This window comes from Triturus cristatus, chromosome 1_2, assembly GCF_964204655.1.
Source record: "Triturus cristatus chromosome 1_2, aTriCri1.1, whole genome shotgun sequence".
NCBI lineage: Eukaryota > Metazoa > Chordata > Amphibia > Caudata > Salamandridae > Triturus > Triturus cristatus.
Window position 1 is genome coordinate 116,585,038 of NC_140580.1, and position 20,329 is coordinate 116,605,366.

At 41.6% G+C, this 20,329-nt stretch overlaps 1 protein-coding gene across 2 annotated transcripts in view; it reads left to right on the top strand.

Moving 5' to 3' along the window:
* Positions 1-20,329, top strand: part of HSPA12A (heat shock protein family A (Hsp70) member 12A) — a 408,132-nt gene that overhangs the window by 360,849 nt on the left and 26,954 nt on the right. For both annotated transcript variants that reach the window (XM_085603185.1, XM_085603193.1), the window contains one exon: positions 14,463-14,549. In XM_085603185.1, the coding sequence (XP_085459311.1) occupies positions 14,463-14,549 (87 nt within the window). The remainder of the gene's footprint in view (positions 1-14,462; positions 14,550-20,329) is intronic.

The window sequence follows — 20,329 nt, forward strand, 5'->3', positions numbered from 1 at the left end:
TGGCGTAGAAAAAATGTCTGTCGTACCTCCTGTAGCACCGTCTGGGGTGCTGGACGTGAAAGGATTTGTTGAAGGTGAGACAGCAACCGTCGTTGCGGGAAAAGCGGTGGAAACAGATGTGCTCGTCGGAATGTGTGTCAGAGCTGGTTGTTGTGGAGGTACAGACGGAGAGTCTTGGCGATGAGCATCATTGGCAAGCAGTCTATGTGGTGCGGTATTAGCATACTCGGGAGCTGCGTCATCTAAATAGCGGGAAAGGAAAACATCTTCTGCGGTTCTGGGATGTCCCTTGGGATGTGCTTTTATCGGAAACAATGGAGGTGGCAAGTCTTTTGGTATTTCCGGAGTAGCCTTAGGTAACCCTTCGGCCAGAAGTGGATACATACCATTCATAAGAGCATTTCTTTGTCTATCTATTTGTTCTGATTTTACTCGGGTACCTTCCTCAATTAACAGATTTTCTCGGACCTTATTTGAATTCTCCTTACCCTTATCTTCTTGTCTAAGTGCTTTTTCTGTACGTCTATATGATTGTTTACGCCATAATTCAATGGCATCTTTCTGTGACTGTCTGGCTTTCTTCTTCCATAATTCTTCTTCTACTCTCATGATGCAATCTGCATCCCAGGTCCCCGCTGCGGGCCATCTCTGACTCTCTGGTAATTCTTTGGTGTAGTCCACCCATAAATCAAGAAATAATACGGCATCTAGGCCATGCTTATGATACATAAAGTACCCTGGAGTGTCCCTCGGTGGGATGGGAACAGCTTCTTCGAGTACCCCTTTTCTAGTTTTGATCTGTCTTAGTTTCGAGAAGAGCGGCATTTTTAGACCTTATTACTAGAACACACTTTATACAAGAAAACACAATAATGAACAGTCATTCACACCACAGTATATAGAACGTATTTAAAACATTTAACACTTAACAGTTTTACGAACAATGATAACTAATAGAAAACTAGTTACTGACATAATACTGACACTAGATAATACTTATTTATATTAATTTATATGCAAAACATACTATATATACTGCTAAACAGTACAGATACACTGCTAAAACAGTGCAGACCGGATTTGTGTACCCAAACCCGTCTTGACCGGCACAGACTATGTGCACGTTAAATGCCTCCCCGGTAATGGTACTCACCGGGTAGCTCGGAACGGAAGGCCTCGGAACGGAACTGAAACTGGACTGGACCGGACTGGACTCGGAACTTCGGAACCTGGCGGGTCTCTGTATACCTCGGATCTTGCTCTCTCAGCTAGGCTCTGGTCGGGATACTTCGCACTTCTCACCGCCTCGTCTGGGTGTTGATCGCAGCCTCAGTCGTCCCCGCTTGGCCGGATGGTGATACAGGAAATCCTGCGGATACGCGTTTTTGTCCGTTCAGCTGTGGCAGGAGACCGGGCCTGCAACGCACCGCCGGCGCGTGAGATGAGAAAGTGTCCCTGTTCGGGCGCCAATTTATGTGGTAAATATTTCGTTACCGGTACTATTTTTTTTGCGGTAAAATCTATCGAGAATAACTCAGTAAATATAAGAGGCAGAATCCGTGGTATTAGAGGTTTTAAAATGCTTTATTCCTGTACAAAGGAAGACAATTCGAATTGTGGGCCTTCTATTCCATCACCACGAAAGTTCAGGAAGGAAGGAACATATATTATTAACAGATAGGCAGTTTTATAGAAAACACATTACAGTAAAACAGATGCAAGAGGCGTAACAGCTGATAAAAGGTGCATACGTAACTAATAGAGGGCGTAATTTAATAAACGTCATCATATATGATGTCATAAGTGGGTGGATCCATAAAAGAATCCTGCAATGTCAGCAGAAATAGTTGGCAGAGATGCGCGCGCAGCCGCATGACGTGTGATTGACGTGCAACTAGAGGGTGAAGGGGACTTGACATTTAGCTCTACATGTGGAGACAGAAGTCTGGGGTTATGTCAACCTAATCCCAAATCATATCTAATATCCTATGTTTAAAGAACTGTGTTATCCGAGAGAGAGGTCTCTTAGGATAGAATCTTATTCTATACTGACTATACTGACTGTTAGTGCGTGTACAAGCGTCTAAGTGTCTACACTAGATGCGAGGGGGTAGGAATATTCCATGGTAACGGGGCTATGAATTACTTGCATGAGGGCAGCGAGGCCTGGCCCTTTGCACGGGGCTGGAAGAATGTTTACCTAAACTACTAGACAGGAATGCATCGGAGGAGGAACGAAGGAGATAATCTCGAAGGTGAAATACAGTTTTTGGCAGGCGACAGGCTGGATCAGGCTCCGTTAGCCGCGCAGGGAGTAAGACAAAGTTCATGGTCACAGATGCGGGCTCAGACTGGAGCTTTCAGAGGCAGAAGGCAGGAAAAGGCTTGATGACAGAATTCGGGCCTACTCGCCTGAATCTGTAAAATGTGGAAAGTGAACCATATAAAGTCGGTGGCCTTTCATACTTAGGAATGGAATATCTGACCCATTCATGGTGGATCTGAAAGAGAACATGTTGACGGTGGACGCACATATATTTGCGTCTTCAAAACTGGAGCAGGAGGGAACATACATGTACGTATAGCATGTACATGGAGCCGTTGGGGTCTACGATAGGGGACATAACTGATCACAAAATTCATATTTCCTCAGAACGAGGCAGCAGTCCCAATTCTACGTTTTTTTTAAAAATTTGTTTTAACTTTTTTAAATATTTATTTATTTATTTTTATTTTAGGTTTTTATAGAGCGCGTAGTCACCCTCGAGTATCCCAGCGCTGAAACCTCGGACTCCTAAGGGGGGGGCACAGGGAAGCTTCGCATAAATCAGGGAAAAAGGAGGGTTTTGAGGGACTTCCTAAATCGTAGGAGGTTTGGTTCAGCTCTGAGGTTCGAGGGGAGAGCGTTCCATTTTCTGGCCGTGTTTACCGAAAATCTGCGGCCGCCGATGCGGGTTTTCTTCACCCTAGGGACAACGATAAGGTTTCCCTGTTCCGACCGGAGCGCTCTCGGCGGTCTGTATGGAGTGATCCAAGTGCTCAGAATGGGGGGACCAGCGTCGTGCAGGACCTTGTGTGCCAGGCAGAGGGCCTTGAAGGCGACTCTTTCCCTCACGGGGAGCCAGTGAAGTTTTCTCAGGGCAGGTTTGGCCGATGTTCTTGCTGGGGTGTCTGTGAGCAGGCGGGCTGCGGCATTTTGGGTTTTTTGAAGTATTTGGAAGGTGGCTTCCGGCGCCCCGAGGTAGATAGCGTTGCTATAATCTAGCCTTGCTATCACTAGGCCTTGAGTTAGCAGGAGGCGGGACTGGAATGGTAGTAGGGGGAGCACCTTTCTGCATGATCTAAGTAGCCCATAGCAGATGCCGGCTGTTTTCCTCGCCTGTGTCCTAAAGGTGAGATCTGTCTCCAGCCACACTCCCAGACTCTTAACCTCTGTCTTAGGGGAGGGGGGGTCACCCATACAGGCGGGCCAGATGTTAGGGGGGAGACTCGAAGTTTTGTGACCGAGGAGAAGGATCTCTGTTTTTGACCCGTTAAGCTTTAGGTCAGAGTCGCCCATCCATTGATGGACGGTGGAGAGGCAGTCTCGCAGGTTGGAGGGCTTTAGCTTGGGGTGTGAGAGGGTCACCACCAGCTGAGTGTCGTCAGCGTAGCTGACGATCGTGACTCCGAATGGGGCGACCAGCTCCTCCAGTGGGGCCATATACACGTTGAAAAGCGTGGGGCTCAGTGAGGAGCCCTGAGGCACTCCACACCGGAGGGGGATTGAGGGGGAGCGGCTTTCTCCTTCCCAGACTTGGAAGGAGCGTCGGGAGAGAAAGGATGTGAGCCATCTCAGCGCACTGTCTTGTACGCCAGTATTCTCTAGGCGCTGGGCTAGGACCTGGTGGCTGACAGTGTCGAATGCCGCGCTAAGGTCCAGGAGGACCACTGCCACTGATCCTCCTGTGTCCAGGATTTCCCTCGCTTTTTCTACGGCCGCCAGGAGGGCGGTGTCTGTGCCCTGACCTGGTCTGAAGCCTGTTTGGGAGTTTTTTAGGAGATGGTTTGCCTCTAAGAAGTGGGACAGCTTTTTATTTGCAAGCTTCTCTAGCTCACAAACATGGGGTCTCCTGCCCCTTCCAGGCATCCATTCCGGCAAATGTGTCCAATCGGAGCTACTCGCATTTTGCAACCTACCCTTTGAATGTTATTGAGTTAGTTCCGAGTACAAACCACTCCAAACTGGAATTGTATGAACCAACCTACTTCTATGTAGGCCAGTTCGCAAAATTTCACATTCGTCGCAAAAATAACGGTCTCAAATTGAGATCAATTGTTGCAACAAGTGTAATAGTGCCTCTGGCCCAGGGTGCGCGGTGCTCCCCACAGCAGAGTTGGTGCACTGTAGGATGGGTGCTAAGTGAACAGTCACGGTGGGCTACCTAAACAGCATCAAATGATTTGCCAGGTGATATGTAGACGAGAGGGCCTTGTTTTTCATAAGCGTGTACGTTTTTAGGAAGCAGAAGTAGAAGACGTGTGTTTTTGAAAAAAAAAAAAACAACAAAATAACATGTACGCCTTTACGCCTCCTCTGCAGTTAAAAGCAAATGTGTCCTGCCTGATTAGGGTTTCGCCTTTACATACTGCTCACTTCAAAGACTGCTTTGGGCGTCTACAACGCGTCTATGAAATAAATGCTCCTATCCTGCCACCTAGTGGCCAGATTCTGGTAATGCGCATTATACCGGGTCCTACGGAAAATCAATCAACCGAAAACTAGCCCCCTACTAAATTTAATTCTTATTGTGGTTCTTCTAATTATTTTTATTACAGTCATGAGTCGTTTTTATAAATACATGCAAATATAAATTCCAAGGTTTTAAAGTGATTTCAATTGGTTAGTTATGAACACTTACCAGTAAGTGTTGAATACATGATTATTGACATGATTGTACAGGAAGCTGCATGGCATGTAAAGGTCCACACTTCTTACAAACAGCATGAAAATGCCAAAACCATTTGCAAATCTTTGTCTCTTACCTTGTGGAGTGAAAGGCTGTTCGTCTTTGTTTGCTGTGATAGGCTGCATTAGATATAAAGGGTTGGGTTCCAGCTGTGATCCTTTGTCAGAAAACTGCTTCCAGCCCTGTGGGGCAGAGGGAGCTGCTGATTGCCCTTTAAGGTTCCCTTAAGTGTTCTCTCTCACCTCACGCAGGAGCGTCCCAGTATTCGCACACTGCACCAAGGCATGGCAAGATTTAGGAAATGGTATGATTTACTGTGGCCCGTTCTGGATGCGGGGCTAGATGTACAAAGCATTTATCCGATCACAAATGGGCCGTTTTACAGGCTGGAAAAAGACTTATTCAAATGTACAAAATGCAAAATACGACTCAGGATTTTTTTTTACAGAATCGCATTTTGAGTTTGCGATTCTGTATTTGGAAGTGGCGCGTTTAGGGTGTCCCTTCCAAATTGGTATATATGAATTACAGTTTACAACCAAATTCTGGTCGCAAAACAGTAATACTTTACCACCGGTTTAAAACTTTTGGTAACCCATTCCCAAAGGGAAAGGGGTCCTAAAGGAACCGCTTCCCCTTTGAGAATGTAAATCATATTGTTTTTTAAGAGTAGGCAGTGGTCCGTGGAAAAAAATTAAACTTCAAGGTTTCATTTTTTCTTTTTAAAGCATCCCATTTTCCTTTAAGTAAAACAGGCTACATTTAAAAAATAAAAGATAGTTTTATATAAAAACGCAGTTATAGAAATGGTGATCTGCTGACCCCAGTAGCCCACCGTCCCTGTGATGGCTGTAATTCCTAATGAGTCGCAAACTGCAACACACCTCATTAATATTCATGAGGTAGGTCGATTGCGACCAATGAGGAATCCCTAAATGAAACTCAATTAGTTTCATACATTAGGAATACTGATTTTTCAAATTGTGATTCAGAGAGATTCACAATGAGGAAATCAGTATTCCTAATGTTTGTATGTCTGGCCCTTAGAATCTAGATCAATAATACCTGCTGAGATCCCTCTGGATTCCCCTATACTCTAGCACTGACTGTAGTTGTACCATCTTTTCAACATGTTATTTTTAAGAGGCATTTGTATGCTTTTAAAAACAGTTGCTTTTTTTCTTCCTATATCAGTGAAGAGCCCTAGATTTCCTTTAACAATTTTTTTTCAATAAAAATGTAGCTAAACATAATTTACTGTGGAAGTGGAAATAAGTTTGTCCCTAAAACGTATTATTGTAAATTGGGGGTGTAAAATCTTTGTAATTTTCATTTGCATAATTGTGCAAAATCTCATGAAAACTCACTAAAAACACATGTGATTCCATACAGTGCAGCACTGGCAATTGGTGCTATATTGTAGCGCAAAATGCATCCTTGTGGCCATTTTAGATGCAATGATGCATTTCACTCTAAAAAATAGTGCAAAAAACCCAAGTTAAAATCTATAATTATGCAACGTGGTGTATTGGCAAAAATGTGGGAATGGTCTGTAAAAAGCATAACACACAATTACATGATATTATACCAGCATAATGGAAATCTCACCTGAGACTTATTAGAAACAAGTATAGAGATGAATGTGCATTAATTCACACAATACTACGGCTCGAATGTCAAAGTAAATACTATTGTTATAGTACACACTATCTACAGCCATTTTAAGAAAACAACAGTTTCTTTACTCACAAAACCAGTGTAAGGAGATTGTATTTCATTCCACCTTGTAGTTTGGTTCTGATTTTGTTTGTATTGTCCTATTAGACTTTCAGTCTGGGCAATCTTTATGGTCCTGACATTGTCCTTGACTGGAGTCTGTGGTTTGTTGTCAGTGTATTGGAAAGAGTTAATCTGGCAGTCCAAGTTATTGTTTAGTAATGGTTTGTATTAGTTAATGGGCAGAGTAGGATTTGCATGATCATGCCAGGGAGGGTTGTAGTGCATTTTGTTTGTGTGTGTCAAAGTCCTTTACCATTTATTTGGTCTGGCATAAGACAGCGCATGCTCTGTATGTTGCAAAACATATTGTTAACTGGAGTGGGCATAGAGCCTGTCCATTGCTTAACATTGATTGTCTTCATTTGTCACGGTCATTTGCTTTGTTCTTATTCGTTAGCCTGGGTGCGCCTACCTTCCTCCATTTGTGTTTGTCCCCTTGCTCAGTTTTTTGTGAGCTACTTTTTAGGTCTCGCCTAGGCAGCGCGCATGCGCTGCTCTAGGAGGGCCTTTAGCCATCGGTCTTCACTTTTGAAGCACTGCACTCGTGCTTGTGGCGGCATCCACCTTGCGGGAGCGAGCAGCAGCGCAGCAACGTTAATTACAAACATATGGCCGCTGCTCGCTCTCGCAAGGTGAATGCCGCCACAAGCACGAGTGCAGTGCTTCAAAAGTGAAGGCCGCCGATCACGGCCGCGCTTGTCTTTCAGCACTTGTTCTCTTTTTTCTGCCTCCTCATGTACTCTTCGTGCCACATCTCTTTTTTCACTCTCTCCCTTTTGTTCTTTATAAGAATCTCCCCCTTGCACATCCCCATCGTTCTTATTCGCTATTCTGCTTTTCTAATTCATCTGTTTTCATCTCTCTCCTTTTCTCGTTCTTTCCCTGCCTTCCTTCCTTTGTAACTCCCCTTGCCTTCACGCACAGACTTCCCTGCCCTTCAAGTTTCGTTTTTTTTTTTAAATGAAAACTTCCACCAGTCCAAATTTGGACGTCTCCTCGTTCGTGTTTGGAATCTGCATGCACTGCCAAAATCTCCTTAAAAAGAACAGAGTCTCCCATAGTATGTTCTGGCTTCTGACTTTCTTTGTTTCTGGGATTTCTTGCCATGTTTTCGGACTGGAATCCAAAATGTTAACATTTTAGCCACATTTCTCTTTTTAGGTCTCTTGTTCAAAACGAAGAGTTGTTTTAGGAGATGCAGAAGCGTGCTCGGTGTTGTCGTTGGAAGGTTTATGCCAGGACTGTGTGACTCATGATGCAGATACGGGGGCATACGAGGGCCATTGCCCCATCCAGACTTTCCCTTGCCATAGTCTCACTCTCAGCTCAGACTCCTGATCTGCCTTCGCTCTCACTCTTGGATTACTTCGGGTTTGGTTGGTGCTGGCCTGGTTTTACCACATCTCCAGGCCCCCTTCTACAGGAAGGAGGATTTACCACCACACCTGTGTGGGTGAATTCCTTGATATCTTTAGCTTCTCATATTCTATTATCACCCCATGGGCTGTATTTCTGTGCCCTAGGTATTTCAATACCATCTATATCTCTCTCCTACGAGGTATTCCTTTACCTGAGGTTTTTAAATATCAATAAGGCCTCCATCGTCTGCTGTATTTATCGCCCAGAAAAATGAATTGCTCATTCGTATCACTCTCATCTCTTGTGTTTATTATATATCTTATTCATTAAAATATTACTCGTCTCTCCCTCCTCTGTTCCATCAATCCTCTTGCGGAATGTAAATATCATTCAAATCTCCATCATTTGGTATATTATTACATATGGGACATATAAATCTCACTCATCTCGCCTCTACTTCCTGTATTTATACATCTAAGGTATTTAAATATCACTGAAGCCACCCCTAATGTGCTGTACTTATATTCCTCAGACATTTAAATATAATCATTCCCTCCTCTATTGGATTGATACACCTGCTGCGTTTAAACATCTCTCTATCTCTCTCCTGGAATATATATATATATATATATATATATATATATATATTTATTTATTTATTTCAACTCACATTTTCCGCCAATGCTGCCGACCTCGTTGCCTCGCTGGGACCTTCTAAGTGTTTAGTTATTGAGCACAATATCCTTGGTGCAACAACATTAAATGCTGCATGGCAAAACACTTATAACACTTATAAGGTCCCAAAGGCGAGACCTATTGGCTAATGCCAATGCTTGTTTCTTTTCTATTAAACACTCACAAGAGTACACGTTTTCCAACTTTTCTTCCACATGTGCTCTTCTTCCTCACTCCATCACACTCTGTGTTCTTTCTCTCCTCTGGGTGCTTCTCCCCACTCTTCCTGCTTTACCTTCTCAACCTTGTGTTTTCTACCGACCATCTTCTTTCTTTTGTTTGATCCCACCACCCATGCCCATGTTTTGCTTCCCCAATCAAGCCTCCCATTTTGTTAACACCCCCCACCTGCACCCCCATGTTTCTTTGCCTCCCATACCCCTGGTTGCTTTCCTCCCCAGCTGTGCCCCTCCCCCATCCCCAGTGGTGCTTCCCTGGTGTGTCTTCCCCACTACTATTACTACACAACCCGATTAATAAAAATGCTTTTGAGCATTTTATTTAAGTTTTTAGTTATCACTTGGATAGCTAACAAAAAAAGCAACAGTGTCATTTTGTAGGTTCTTGCATGTATGGTGTGCACACGTACGAAATGAAGCGGCCAGCCACATCAAACGCTTTTTTTGTTTTAAACCTTTAGCCATGCAGCACATTTTAAGGGATACTGTGCTGGATGGCATCTTTAGCCATGCAGCACATTTTAAGGGATACTGTGCTGGATGGCTAAAATAATTTGGCAAAGACAATAGGTCCCTAAAGTGAAACCTATTGCCTTTGCCAATGCTTCTTACATTCCAGTTGGGTGAACTTGTACTTTGTTCACCCAGTAGAGGCAGGTTTGTTGAGGCGCATCATTGGTGACTTATCCAGTAAATGGTTTGGGGGGTGGTGTGTGTGTGTGCGCGTGTGTGTGTGTGTGTGTGTGTGTGTGCGTGCATGCGTGCGTGTGTGTGTGTGCATGCGTGCGCGTGTGTGTGTGTCTGTGTGTCTGTCTGTGTCTGTGTGCCTCTGTGTGTGTGTGTGTGTGTGTCTGTGTGTCCCCATGAGTAGTATTTGTAAACTGTTATGTTATTAATGGTTTTGCTATGCAGGTTTGTCAGAAGCTATTGATGTGCTGTTGCCTGTGTATGTTGGAGTGAGTGTTTACTTTAAGTAGGAGATGCACCCTCTTCCCACTTCAGCTCACCTATCATGTTCTGGAATATTCTATAAAATTGCTCCAGCTCCTTATGCAGGTGAGAGTGCATGGTTTGTGGTGGGTTGTAGTATGCTGGTTGCCCAAAAGTCTTATACTAGAAAATGATTCCGCTATCATGCACAGTATGACACGTCAGGAAAGAAATTTTCGATACCTTTATTCCACATACAGGATACCTTTATTCCACATACAGGAATGTTCCTTAAGTGTTGCACCTTCCATGACTGAACCTTAAGATAGCCTCACTAGATGGGTGTGTGGGGAGATAGCCTCACTAGATGGGTGTGTGGGGAGATAGCCTCACTAGATGGGTGTGTGGGGGTTACACCCTTGACTCTCTCACCCCTGTAGGAATCCTGCAGTACACTACCTCCCGAGCACATTGTCATTTCCATTAGCTTCCCTGCATCATTTTTCTGTTACCACACATTCCTTTTCTGCTTTTCTGTTTTAGCACCCTAGCTTCACTCTCAAATCTCCTGCAGTTTCACTGTTATCGGGCACGTTTATGCTCTGTTCTTCCAACATAAGATCATCTATATTCCTGTCTCCTCCCCCTTCCCAATCGACTCCATTAATCTAATTTCCACCTCATATCTTCATTTCGCTCCCTCGCCCCCACTAGAGTAAACACAGCCAGATATCAGCTCTTCAGCATCACTAAGTTCCCAAACCTCCTATTCTACACCACTAGCTCCATCATGAACTGACTTATAATGTATATTGGAGCAGTCTGCTTGTGGGCCTGCTGAATTTCATCTTCTCTTTCGTTGACCAAGTTATTAACCTTGTAGCCGGAGTACTCTCCTGCCTTCCACGTGACCAGCTTACCTCCTTTCACTGACTATGAGCCGGGTGGATTCCACCAACTGCAGAGCCCAATGAAACTCCTGTGATTGTCTGCAACGTGATTCATGGACTTTCGCCCCTTCCTTGGCGGACACTCCTGCCTACCATTCGCCGTTCTCATCCTCAGTGCTCTGCCAACCTGCACCTCTTTACTGTTCTTAAAACCCTCTGTAAACAATCTTGCTTCTTACTCAAATAAACTACACTCGTACCCTTTAACACCATCCCTAAAGCTCAGACACACACCCTCTATATGCTGGTTTTCTAGATCCCTCTGTGTTATACGCCTTTTTATTCTGAAGTCTCTTAACCTGGGGAGATCCACCCCAATTTAAGTTCTCTCCCATCCATCATGTAAATGTGTTAAAAGTATATATAAATAATTTATATACTGTCTTCTTGCGTGCGTTATGAACTGTCTCACCCATCACTCCTTACTCTGTCTCTCTAGGAATATGTCAATCGCTCAAACCATTATCTATTGCACGTGCTGTGTTGTGTTTGCACCTAAAGCTACTCTGTTCAGAATGCTTCTGCACTTGGGCGGTCTCTTACCTGCACATATGTGAATGATATACTTTTTGAAAGAAAACTCAAGTCTCCAAATAATTATGGAGCCTCTTGGTCTCTAGGATGTCGGGTACCAACATGAAGTGTGGGGTTTATAGTTCCATGAGGCTGTAGTGTTACAATAGGGTATACATCTTGGTTCTGTTTGTTGACAGAAAAAGACGAATCCTATTTAAAGGACCTCAGGTATCTGATGTGGATGAGTAGCTTGGAAATCTCTACCAAAATGAGTGTCAGCAGGAGTGGCATCACATGAGTTCTCACACACTGATTGATATTAAATGAATTGTTGTTGAATAATCGTTTGCAATAGTGGTCCTCACCATTGTCCATTTATAAAGAAAGATTATTGAACATGTAAGTTTGCCTGAGAACCTCTGTGATTCAGCACGGCGTGGCAGTGTGTTATGGGACTGTCATTTCTAGGAACACTCTTTAGATCCCAATAGATTTTGCTCATTTCTCTTTGCAAAAGCCGCCTCATGAATTCCGTATTTCCTTAAGAATGATTGCTGTGTCCCTCAATCAAAAGTCAAAGGAATCATGGGGCTGGCAGAGAAGTTTCCTGTTTCTGCATTGTAAGTTTTCTGTATCCTGGTCATTGAAGTGAAGAAGTTTGTACAGCATAGGAGCATTACTTGCCAATGCCACCAGGATTATGGATACAATTTGTGCCTGTAGTGAGATTACCTACTACTTCATCTTCACTAACTGGCTCATCACAAAAGCCTTAAAAACCTTTATAAAAAGAAAGATAGTCAGACTCTGTGGCATAGGCAACTACTGACTGACAATTGGAAACACTAAAGGCGTTCTTACCCTTAGAAGATCTGATTTCAAGATTTGGTGGAATTCAGGAATTGCAATACACTCCAAAGTATTACAAGCAACTAAGTTGGATTCTTAAGTGCTACCCCTCAATGATGCCACCTGAACAGCCCTTGATCTCATTGTCACAAATACAAATATCTGTAAAACCCTGTAGGCCGCATTTATAAGGTGTTGACGTAGGACATCGCAGCAAGGATTCTTGCTGTTCTTTCCTATGTCAAAACAAAAGGGCAGGAATGCGCCATATCTATGAGATATAGTGCACTAATTTCCTTTTCCCCAGCACCGGCGCACAATGGGTTGCCATGTGCCAATGCATTGCAGCACACATGGAAAAAGTAAAGAACGCGGAGAAATAAAACATTTCTCCTAGTTGTGCCTCCCTAGTGATACATTTAGCTCATGTTGGCTTTTTGGCCAACTGCAGTTTACTGCTGGGGATTTTTAACCCTTATTTACAATATTAACAGCAAAATCTAAAGTCCCAGAATACAATGTGATGCCTTTTAGGAGGTCAGGACTGATTTAAAATAAGGCATTTGCCATTTGACCACGTGACACCTATAAATGTCCACACAACAGCAGCACCACTTTAATGTAGTCAGGCAAGAGTACAAAGAAGCTGTAGTGACAATGCAAAAATCTTCAACTTTTAGTTTTTTTAACTTTCCACACGGTATTAAGCCTTTGGCAGCGTTAACCTACCCTACAATGTCATAAGATTCAGTTAAGAGGTGGTGAATTACACCAACGGTGTAAAATAATTTATTAAGGCTTTAAATATAGCACTCTTACTTTTTTAACCCTTTAATAGTCATGCAAACTAGACAGAGTCCTGACAGAGTTAGCGTGAGAGGTAATGAGATGTGAGGGAGTGTAATGAGATGTGAGTGAGAGTGTAATACATAGACTTTCTATGCTTCAAACAGCCTAACACAAATCCATTGGACACACTGCCAAGAGGAAGACTCTACATACCCTGTATTTAATCTTTCTATTACATATCTGATTTAGAACAAACACTGCAAAAAACATGTTTTGCAAACACTGGAAAAACACTTTTCTCTATTTTGTCGGTTAGGCAGCTGAATAAACACTGATAAGGACTGATTTCAAAATGTTTGGAAAACAACAAGAAAACACCACTGAAATCCATACAAAATAAGCGCTGAAAACAGGACACACTAACTATACCTACTGTACTAAACATTTCTGACTTAGGTGTCTATGTTTTGCCTCATTCACAACCTCTACCTTATAGTGAAGATAAAACATAACAGGTACCAAATTTCAACATGATGTGCAACATTTCAGACAGAAGTTTAACCCATTGATGTATCTATCAAAGCCACTTTTTTCTAGTAAAAATATCAATCTTGTGACGATTACTGTATAAGTGTTATATCTGTTCCGGTTCCTGATCCTCTGTTGTCTAAGGAGCGACTTGTACTGTTAAGCAGATATCTAGGTATTATAGTGCAAGGCAACTTACAAATGTAATATTATCTCTGCTTATTAAAAATCACTTTGGCTACTTTTGCAGTTTTGTGTGGTATAATAGATATTTTGTATCTGACAAAAATCTTTAAAAATGGAAGGAAACCCCAGCCACAGTTATAATTTTGGAGCAGTAGTTCCCCCAACAACATACCTAGCCACCATCTCACCTACAATCCCTAACTTTCTTCCCTGCCCCATCCCATGACCACTTTGACCCTTTCAGGTTATTGAATCACAAGGAAGCCATACTTGCATATTAAAAGGTTCTGTTATGGGGTTTTTTCAAACCTACTAAGAGGCTACTCTATTCCAGCTCAGTGGGCCCACCTCGACTCCCTATATTAGATATACTTGTAGGTAGGCAGAGTCCTGGATTCCAGTCCAGTTTCTTTTAGAGGGCTTCTGAATATGTAGCCAGACAGAAATTTGAATAGCTCCAGTTATAAAGCCAACAATGAACGCAGAGGTGTTGAAGGAAGGGGAGCATCTCTAATAAACAGCTTAACATGGTGAGAGAGCACATGTAATTCTATTAGATAATGTACAGGGTCTGCTCACACCTCCTGTGCATTAAGCAGTTGTAGTGATACTATTCTCTATCATCCTTTATCTGTTCTCGCTGCATGCTAAAATGCTAATAGACTGATCATGCTGTCTCACTCTGGTCTTTCTCTCTCTCTGTTCATCACTAGCCAAGGAGCACATTCGGCGTAACCGTCAGAGTCGGACCTTTCTGGTGGAAAATGTCATAGGAGAACTTTGGTCCGAGCTGGAGGAAGGTACTGTAGATAGTCCTATCCTATATGCTCTTGCTAGTTAATGATTTCTGGCAATCTACATTCTCTAAATGTTGTGGTGCTTTTTTGGGCATTTTTCTAAAAGATTTCTTTGGCAAACCTTTAAACTTGGACAATCGTTTCAAAATGGCACGTTTTGTAGAAGACATCAGGCATGTCAATGCTTCATCCTTCAAAATAACTGCCCCTTCTCAAGAACAATCCTTTCAAAATTATATTCCTTTCAAAATGGCTGCTCTTTATCAAACTGGTGGCCTTGTCAAAATGGCCACTCCTTCGACAGCATTACCTTTTCCAAGTAGCTGCATTTTCCAAATGTCCATGTGTTTTCCATGACAGTCTTAGAGACATCAACAAAAAGATATGCACAGTTTTTTTTCCAAAAGAAATTTTACTTGCCCATAAATATTGCTTGTATTGTAACATTTGGAGACATGTAGGAAGGAGATTTTGCTGCCAAAAGAGAAAGTGGTTGTTGACCTTTTGCTTACAATTGTTTGAGTGTAAGAGGGAAAAGACTACAAAAACTTAACATTTTTGGGAGTCTCTCTCCTTAACAGGGATAGTTGCACTGTATGAAGTATGTGTGCTTAAGTGTTTGAAGGAATTTTCCCCTCCCACATTTCGTGTACATAACAAACAAATGTTAGTGGTTTCAGACTATGTAAAAATAGTGCCTGCTCCAAGTCTATCATATAGAATTTAGCACACTGCAATGCCACTTGTGTGTCCATAGCTCTTCCAATGCTTTACCTGAATTTCCTTTCATTGAAATCACAATTGTAGGGGGTGGAACTTGATGCCGCGGGGAATGGCAGCTCCCCTCTGAGGCTCAGAGAAGGAAGGCAAGGCCATGCCAGATTTCTACACTTTCCAGCCTCCTTTTTCTGAAACAATTGACCGTATAGAGGATCGGAAGGCAAGCTGCTCCTGCAGCATTGATTCCTGATGCAGAGAGTTGCCATACGGCTGTGCAGCTCGTCGATTTCTTTGTTGTGCTTTCAGAACAATAACTGCGCGACCATCTTGGAAAACACCAATATGCTTTAACGAAGAAATCATTCCCGACTCCTGAATTCCTGCGGACATCAAATATACATCAAAAGCTGCTAGGTCTGACACAATCTTTTCTCCCTCTTTGTGACTTTCTTTTTCCTTCAGTTTTAGACTGAATTGTTGTTTAACCCCTTTTTGAATTGAGGCACACCCATATTAGACAAGGGACAAGCTGATCATATACTATTTTGGCTATACCCTTCTAGAATAATAAGAAAATATAACGCCTGGGATACCTCATCAGGGCTGAATGAGAACTACCATTAAGCTAACCACACCCTCGTTAGCTGCCTTCTCAGACTGGATCTTTTTCAAAGACCTCATTATCAAGGGAACCCAGAGAAAGGTGGACCGAGGGTCACTTTCAGTATAAAGGCCCCCCTCCTTTCTATATCTCTATGTCGAAGTTCAAGTAGGCCAGACACTTGCCATACTCCGAAGCATTATTAGCCAACCCTAATGAAAAAGAAGCCTCATCTGCTATTGCAAACACACAGGATATCTCCTAACAGCTAGGGAAACTCTACTGAAAGAATTGTTGGATATTAAAAAGTCAATTAGTTCAGTAAATAATGCAGTGTCTGCCACTATTCGTGAAGTGTAATCTTTAAGGAGCGAAGTCAGCTAATTTCAATCACGCATGCGACTTATGGACAGATGCGTTACAGTTGTCGAATCAAGACTTGACAAGCGCCCTGAATTTAGCCAAGACATCTGGTATCTCCAAAAAAAAGCGATTAATCTGGAAGATCAAAGCAGGATAAACAGTATCAGAATTATTGGAAGGTTTATATAAAGGAACAACAAAGCACTAATTTAGGGTCCGACTATAGTTTAAAATTCAAACAGTAGAGCTTGAGTGTAAATGGTGGTACAATTAATAACAGATTAAGCAATCTTGTTTTCTTCTGTACATTCCCCCTGTGACAATTCTTTCTTAAAAACAGCCGTTTGTTGAAGAAACACTTTTCCTTTATATAAACATGGTATACAGTTGGGGTTCTTTGACTCAGTTTGTACATAACACCTGGGGTAGTAGGGTGTTGATAACCATTTAGCACCATAATTTTAGTTGTTACTACTGTCACTTATTCTGGACCCACAGAAAATACTTGTTCGTAACGAGGTGTGAAAACTAAACCACTACTACCTGTTTCTATTGATTAGAATTATTGGAATACCGGAACAATCCGAAAAGGAGGATATTTTTCAATTCCTCACTAATTTGATTCCTACACTTATGAGGATCGCTTTTTCACCCCAGCTTGAATTCCAATTTGCCAACAGAGTATGCTCTCAGAACTCTGCTAGATTTCTGCAACCCCATCATATCCTGGCTTGCTGCTTGCACCATCAACAGGTACAACAAATCATCACAGAAGCAAGGAAACACAACCCATATCTATACGACAAACATCAGATTATCATTCCCGCAGACTTTTCTGCTCCAACTAACCTCAAGAGGAAGCAGTTCCTAGCTCTTCAACCTAGATTAAAGAAGAGAGAAATCAAACATGGACTGTTGGAATCAGCTACAATATTCATAACTTACCAAGGAAAGCCTAAGGAATATCTAGACCCAGACGATTTCAATGTTTTTGTTAATAACTTGGATGACATTGAATCAACGATGGAATATAAAGACATCACCTAGCTGCCACACACGAACCAAGCAGTGAGAGGGGATGCTTCTGATCTGGACGAACATGGCAGATGAAAAACTGACTCAGAACTGGTCCCATGGTGGCGACCATAAAGGTTGGAAATTGTTGACACTGAGAGACAAATCTAGATCACCTTTGAAAGCTTCATTTAGTAACACTTGTAGAACCTGATTATTGTATTACACAGACTTATAATGTATTATTTATATTATTGTTCTCCCCTTTATTTCTTTACTTTTTCTTGCACTGTTACAGTTAGGCTCATAATATCAGAGGCAGGTATATATAGTATTATTGACATACTCTTTTCCTTTTTATGTTTGCTGGACATGACCTTTCAAGATAATGTATGCTCATTGTTACGATTCTAGCTCTGATAATTGTTAGTGAATACACATTTGATATTGTTCTTTAAACCTTTCAAGATTGGTGGCCTTGGCTACCCCTAACCCCACGTTGGCTCATATCGCACCCCCCCAGAAAAAAAGTTAAAGTTGTTAGTGGAGTGTACAATACTGTCTAAACATTTTGTGTTGGACACACGAATAGAACATAGTATTTATATCCATTCTTCTGATAACTACTAGAACAATAATGCTACTTACTTTTTCTTAAGTGAATTACTTTACACCCAGAGATGACTGACTCATATTGATATTTAAAACCCACACTACAACTAAGACTATATTATATAATCTTAATCACTACACCCATTACATGCTCTCTTCTTTCATATAAAAGGATATAAACTCTCATCCCACCAGCTGAATTTAATACCTTTGTCAACACCATGCAAACATCACACACAAGACCGCTTAAAGTTGTGTCTTTGAATGTCCCTGGTTTAACGCACTTTATTAAAAGTAAAAACATACTTATATTGGCCACAACAAACCTGATATTGCATTATTGCAAGAAACCCATTTTACCCCACAGGAAAGTGAGAAATTAAAACAAGATTGGGTGGGTGAGGTCATAAATGCGAGTATAACGACCAATACAAAATCCAAGGACTCAACACCTCAAAGAAAATGTGGAGTAGCCATTTTTTTAAATAATCAACTACCCTACAAAATATTGCAAAAAATCGGAAGATTTAGGGGAGATACATCTTTGGTAAACTTCATATATGTAACACATTTCTAATTATAGGTTCCAAATATGCTCCTACGGACTCAAAAACGGGCTTTATATAGCAGCTTAGTAGACTACTGACATGTTTTGGCTCCTCCAAAGTCATAAAAGGAGGAAACTGGAACATTACCATTGACCAGTTTATTGACAGATCAGGTAGATCAGATACACATCATAATAGAGACAGACACACTCTTATGGATTTCATAAAAGATCATGCAATACAAGAAACCTGGAGGCTGTTCAAATCCCAATGAGTGAGACTATAGTTTTACCTCATGCTCTTATTCGACACCCACAATAATTGCCTTCGTTTTAATTTCCCCTTCTGTTTTACAATTAGTATTGAATACAAATATCATCCCCTGTGGTACCATCTGATCATGACCTCAAAGATATTCAAATAGATTTAAGACTCTCACTATCCCCAAAACCTCAATGGTCGTTGGATCTGACTTCTTACAAGACTCCACAGGCAAAACACTAATTATGTTTATATGTTGAGCAATTTCTGAAAGACAATGAACATTTGGTAAGTGATGCCCACGCGTTATTGGGAGCCGGAAAGGTAGTGTTGCAAGGCATGATTATGAGGGATGTAGCAATTGCAAAAAAATACATGCATTTCTAGAATTTGCTTAGTAAACGAAATCACAAATTTTACCCCCAATTATTCTCAGACACAATCACTGGATACATTGACAAAATTACTTGCTGCTTAATTTGCTCTTAATAGCCTCCATACATCCCATGCTGAGAAATGTCTATTTCGCATTTGTCAGCGCCATTATGAAAGAGGGGAGAAGGCTGGGAGGTTAATGGGCTGTCAACTTCCTGAAGGGATTTTTAATGTATCTACCCACATTTTGAAAAGATGCATACAAGCCGTTAAGTTTTTTTGTTGAAATATCCATTTTATTTGTAGTTGGAAATGTATAGTTCTTTCCCATGTAGATTGTTCCAACAATTCTTTTCACTTTTTAGTGATAATCCACAGATAGTCATACATATTTTTAGTGGTACTTCGTAAGCAGCTGACACGTGTTTCGCCCCCTGGCAGCTTGATAGCCTGTGGCTTTCTCAAGGCTGCAAATAAACAAATACTATGACTGAAATAAATCATAGTAGCAGAGTAAAACATAAGAGTCCACCACTGAGCATGTTGTAGAGTGAAGGGCAGAACTTGTGGAGTGGTAATTCCTTAAGGAAAAATTTGGTATGGTAAAGGTGCATCACCATTAAATGCAATAACCAAATGTGAGAAAAAGGTGAGAAAGCCGCAAACTTTATAGTCTGTAGAAGGTGCTATTTCGCTTTCTAAACAAAGGTGTGTGTAATTATTTTCTATCTATGATGGTGAGCGTGGTTTCCGTACAATCTCATAGCATTCGCTTGGTTAGGGACTTTTAGGATAAGGAGGTAAGGCATACGGCATGCATAATGTTTGGTAGTCTGATGTGTTGAGCTTGCTTATGGTACTGGCATGCAGCTCTATGTAAGGTGAATACAATAATTAAAAGGCTTTGAAAAAGGAGAAGTTAGGCTGCAAGTGGAACCCAAAAAGTATAGTACATTTTTGAGAAGGCCAAGTACCCATTTACTATATATTAATATCAAGATAGGAATACCTTTTTCTTATAGTTTATACATTTCCACAGCGTCTAAACCCACAATTACAATAGTCCGTTTCTATTCATGATGCCATTCCGTCAAAAGACAAAATATAAGAACAACTGTAGGTATTGCTGCACAATTACCATTTCATGAAAAAGGTTGTGTCAGAAGGTGTAAGAACAAATGAATTAGAGTCACTCGTAACCCATAACAAGTTCTGCAAATATCAGAAAGTACATACGGTTGATGACTGGTTATCTTCCTTAACACAATTCTATTTTAATAGCGAGGTTT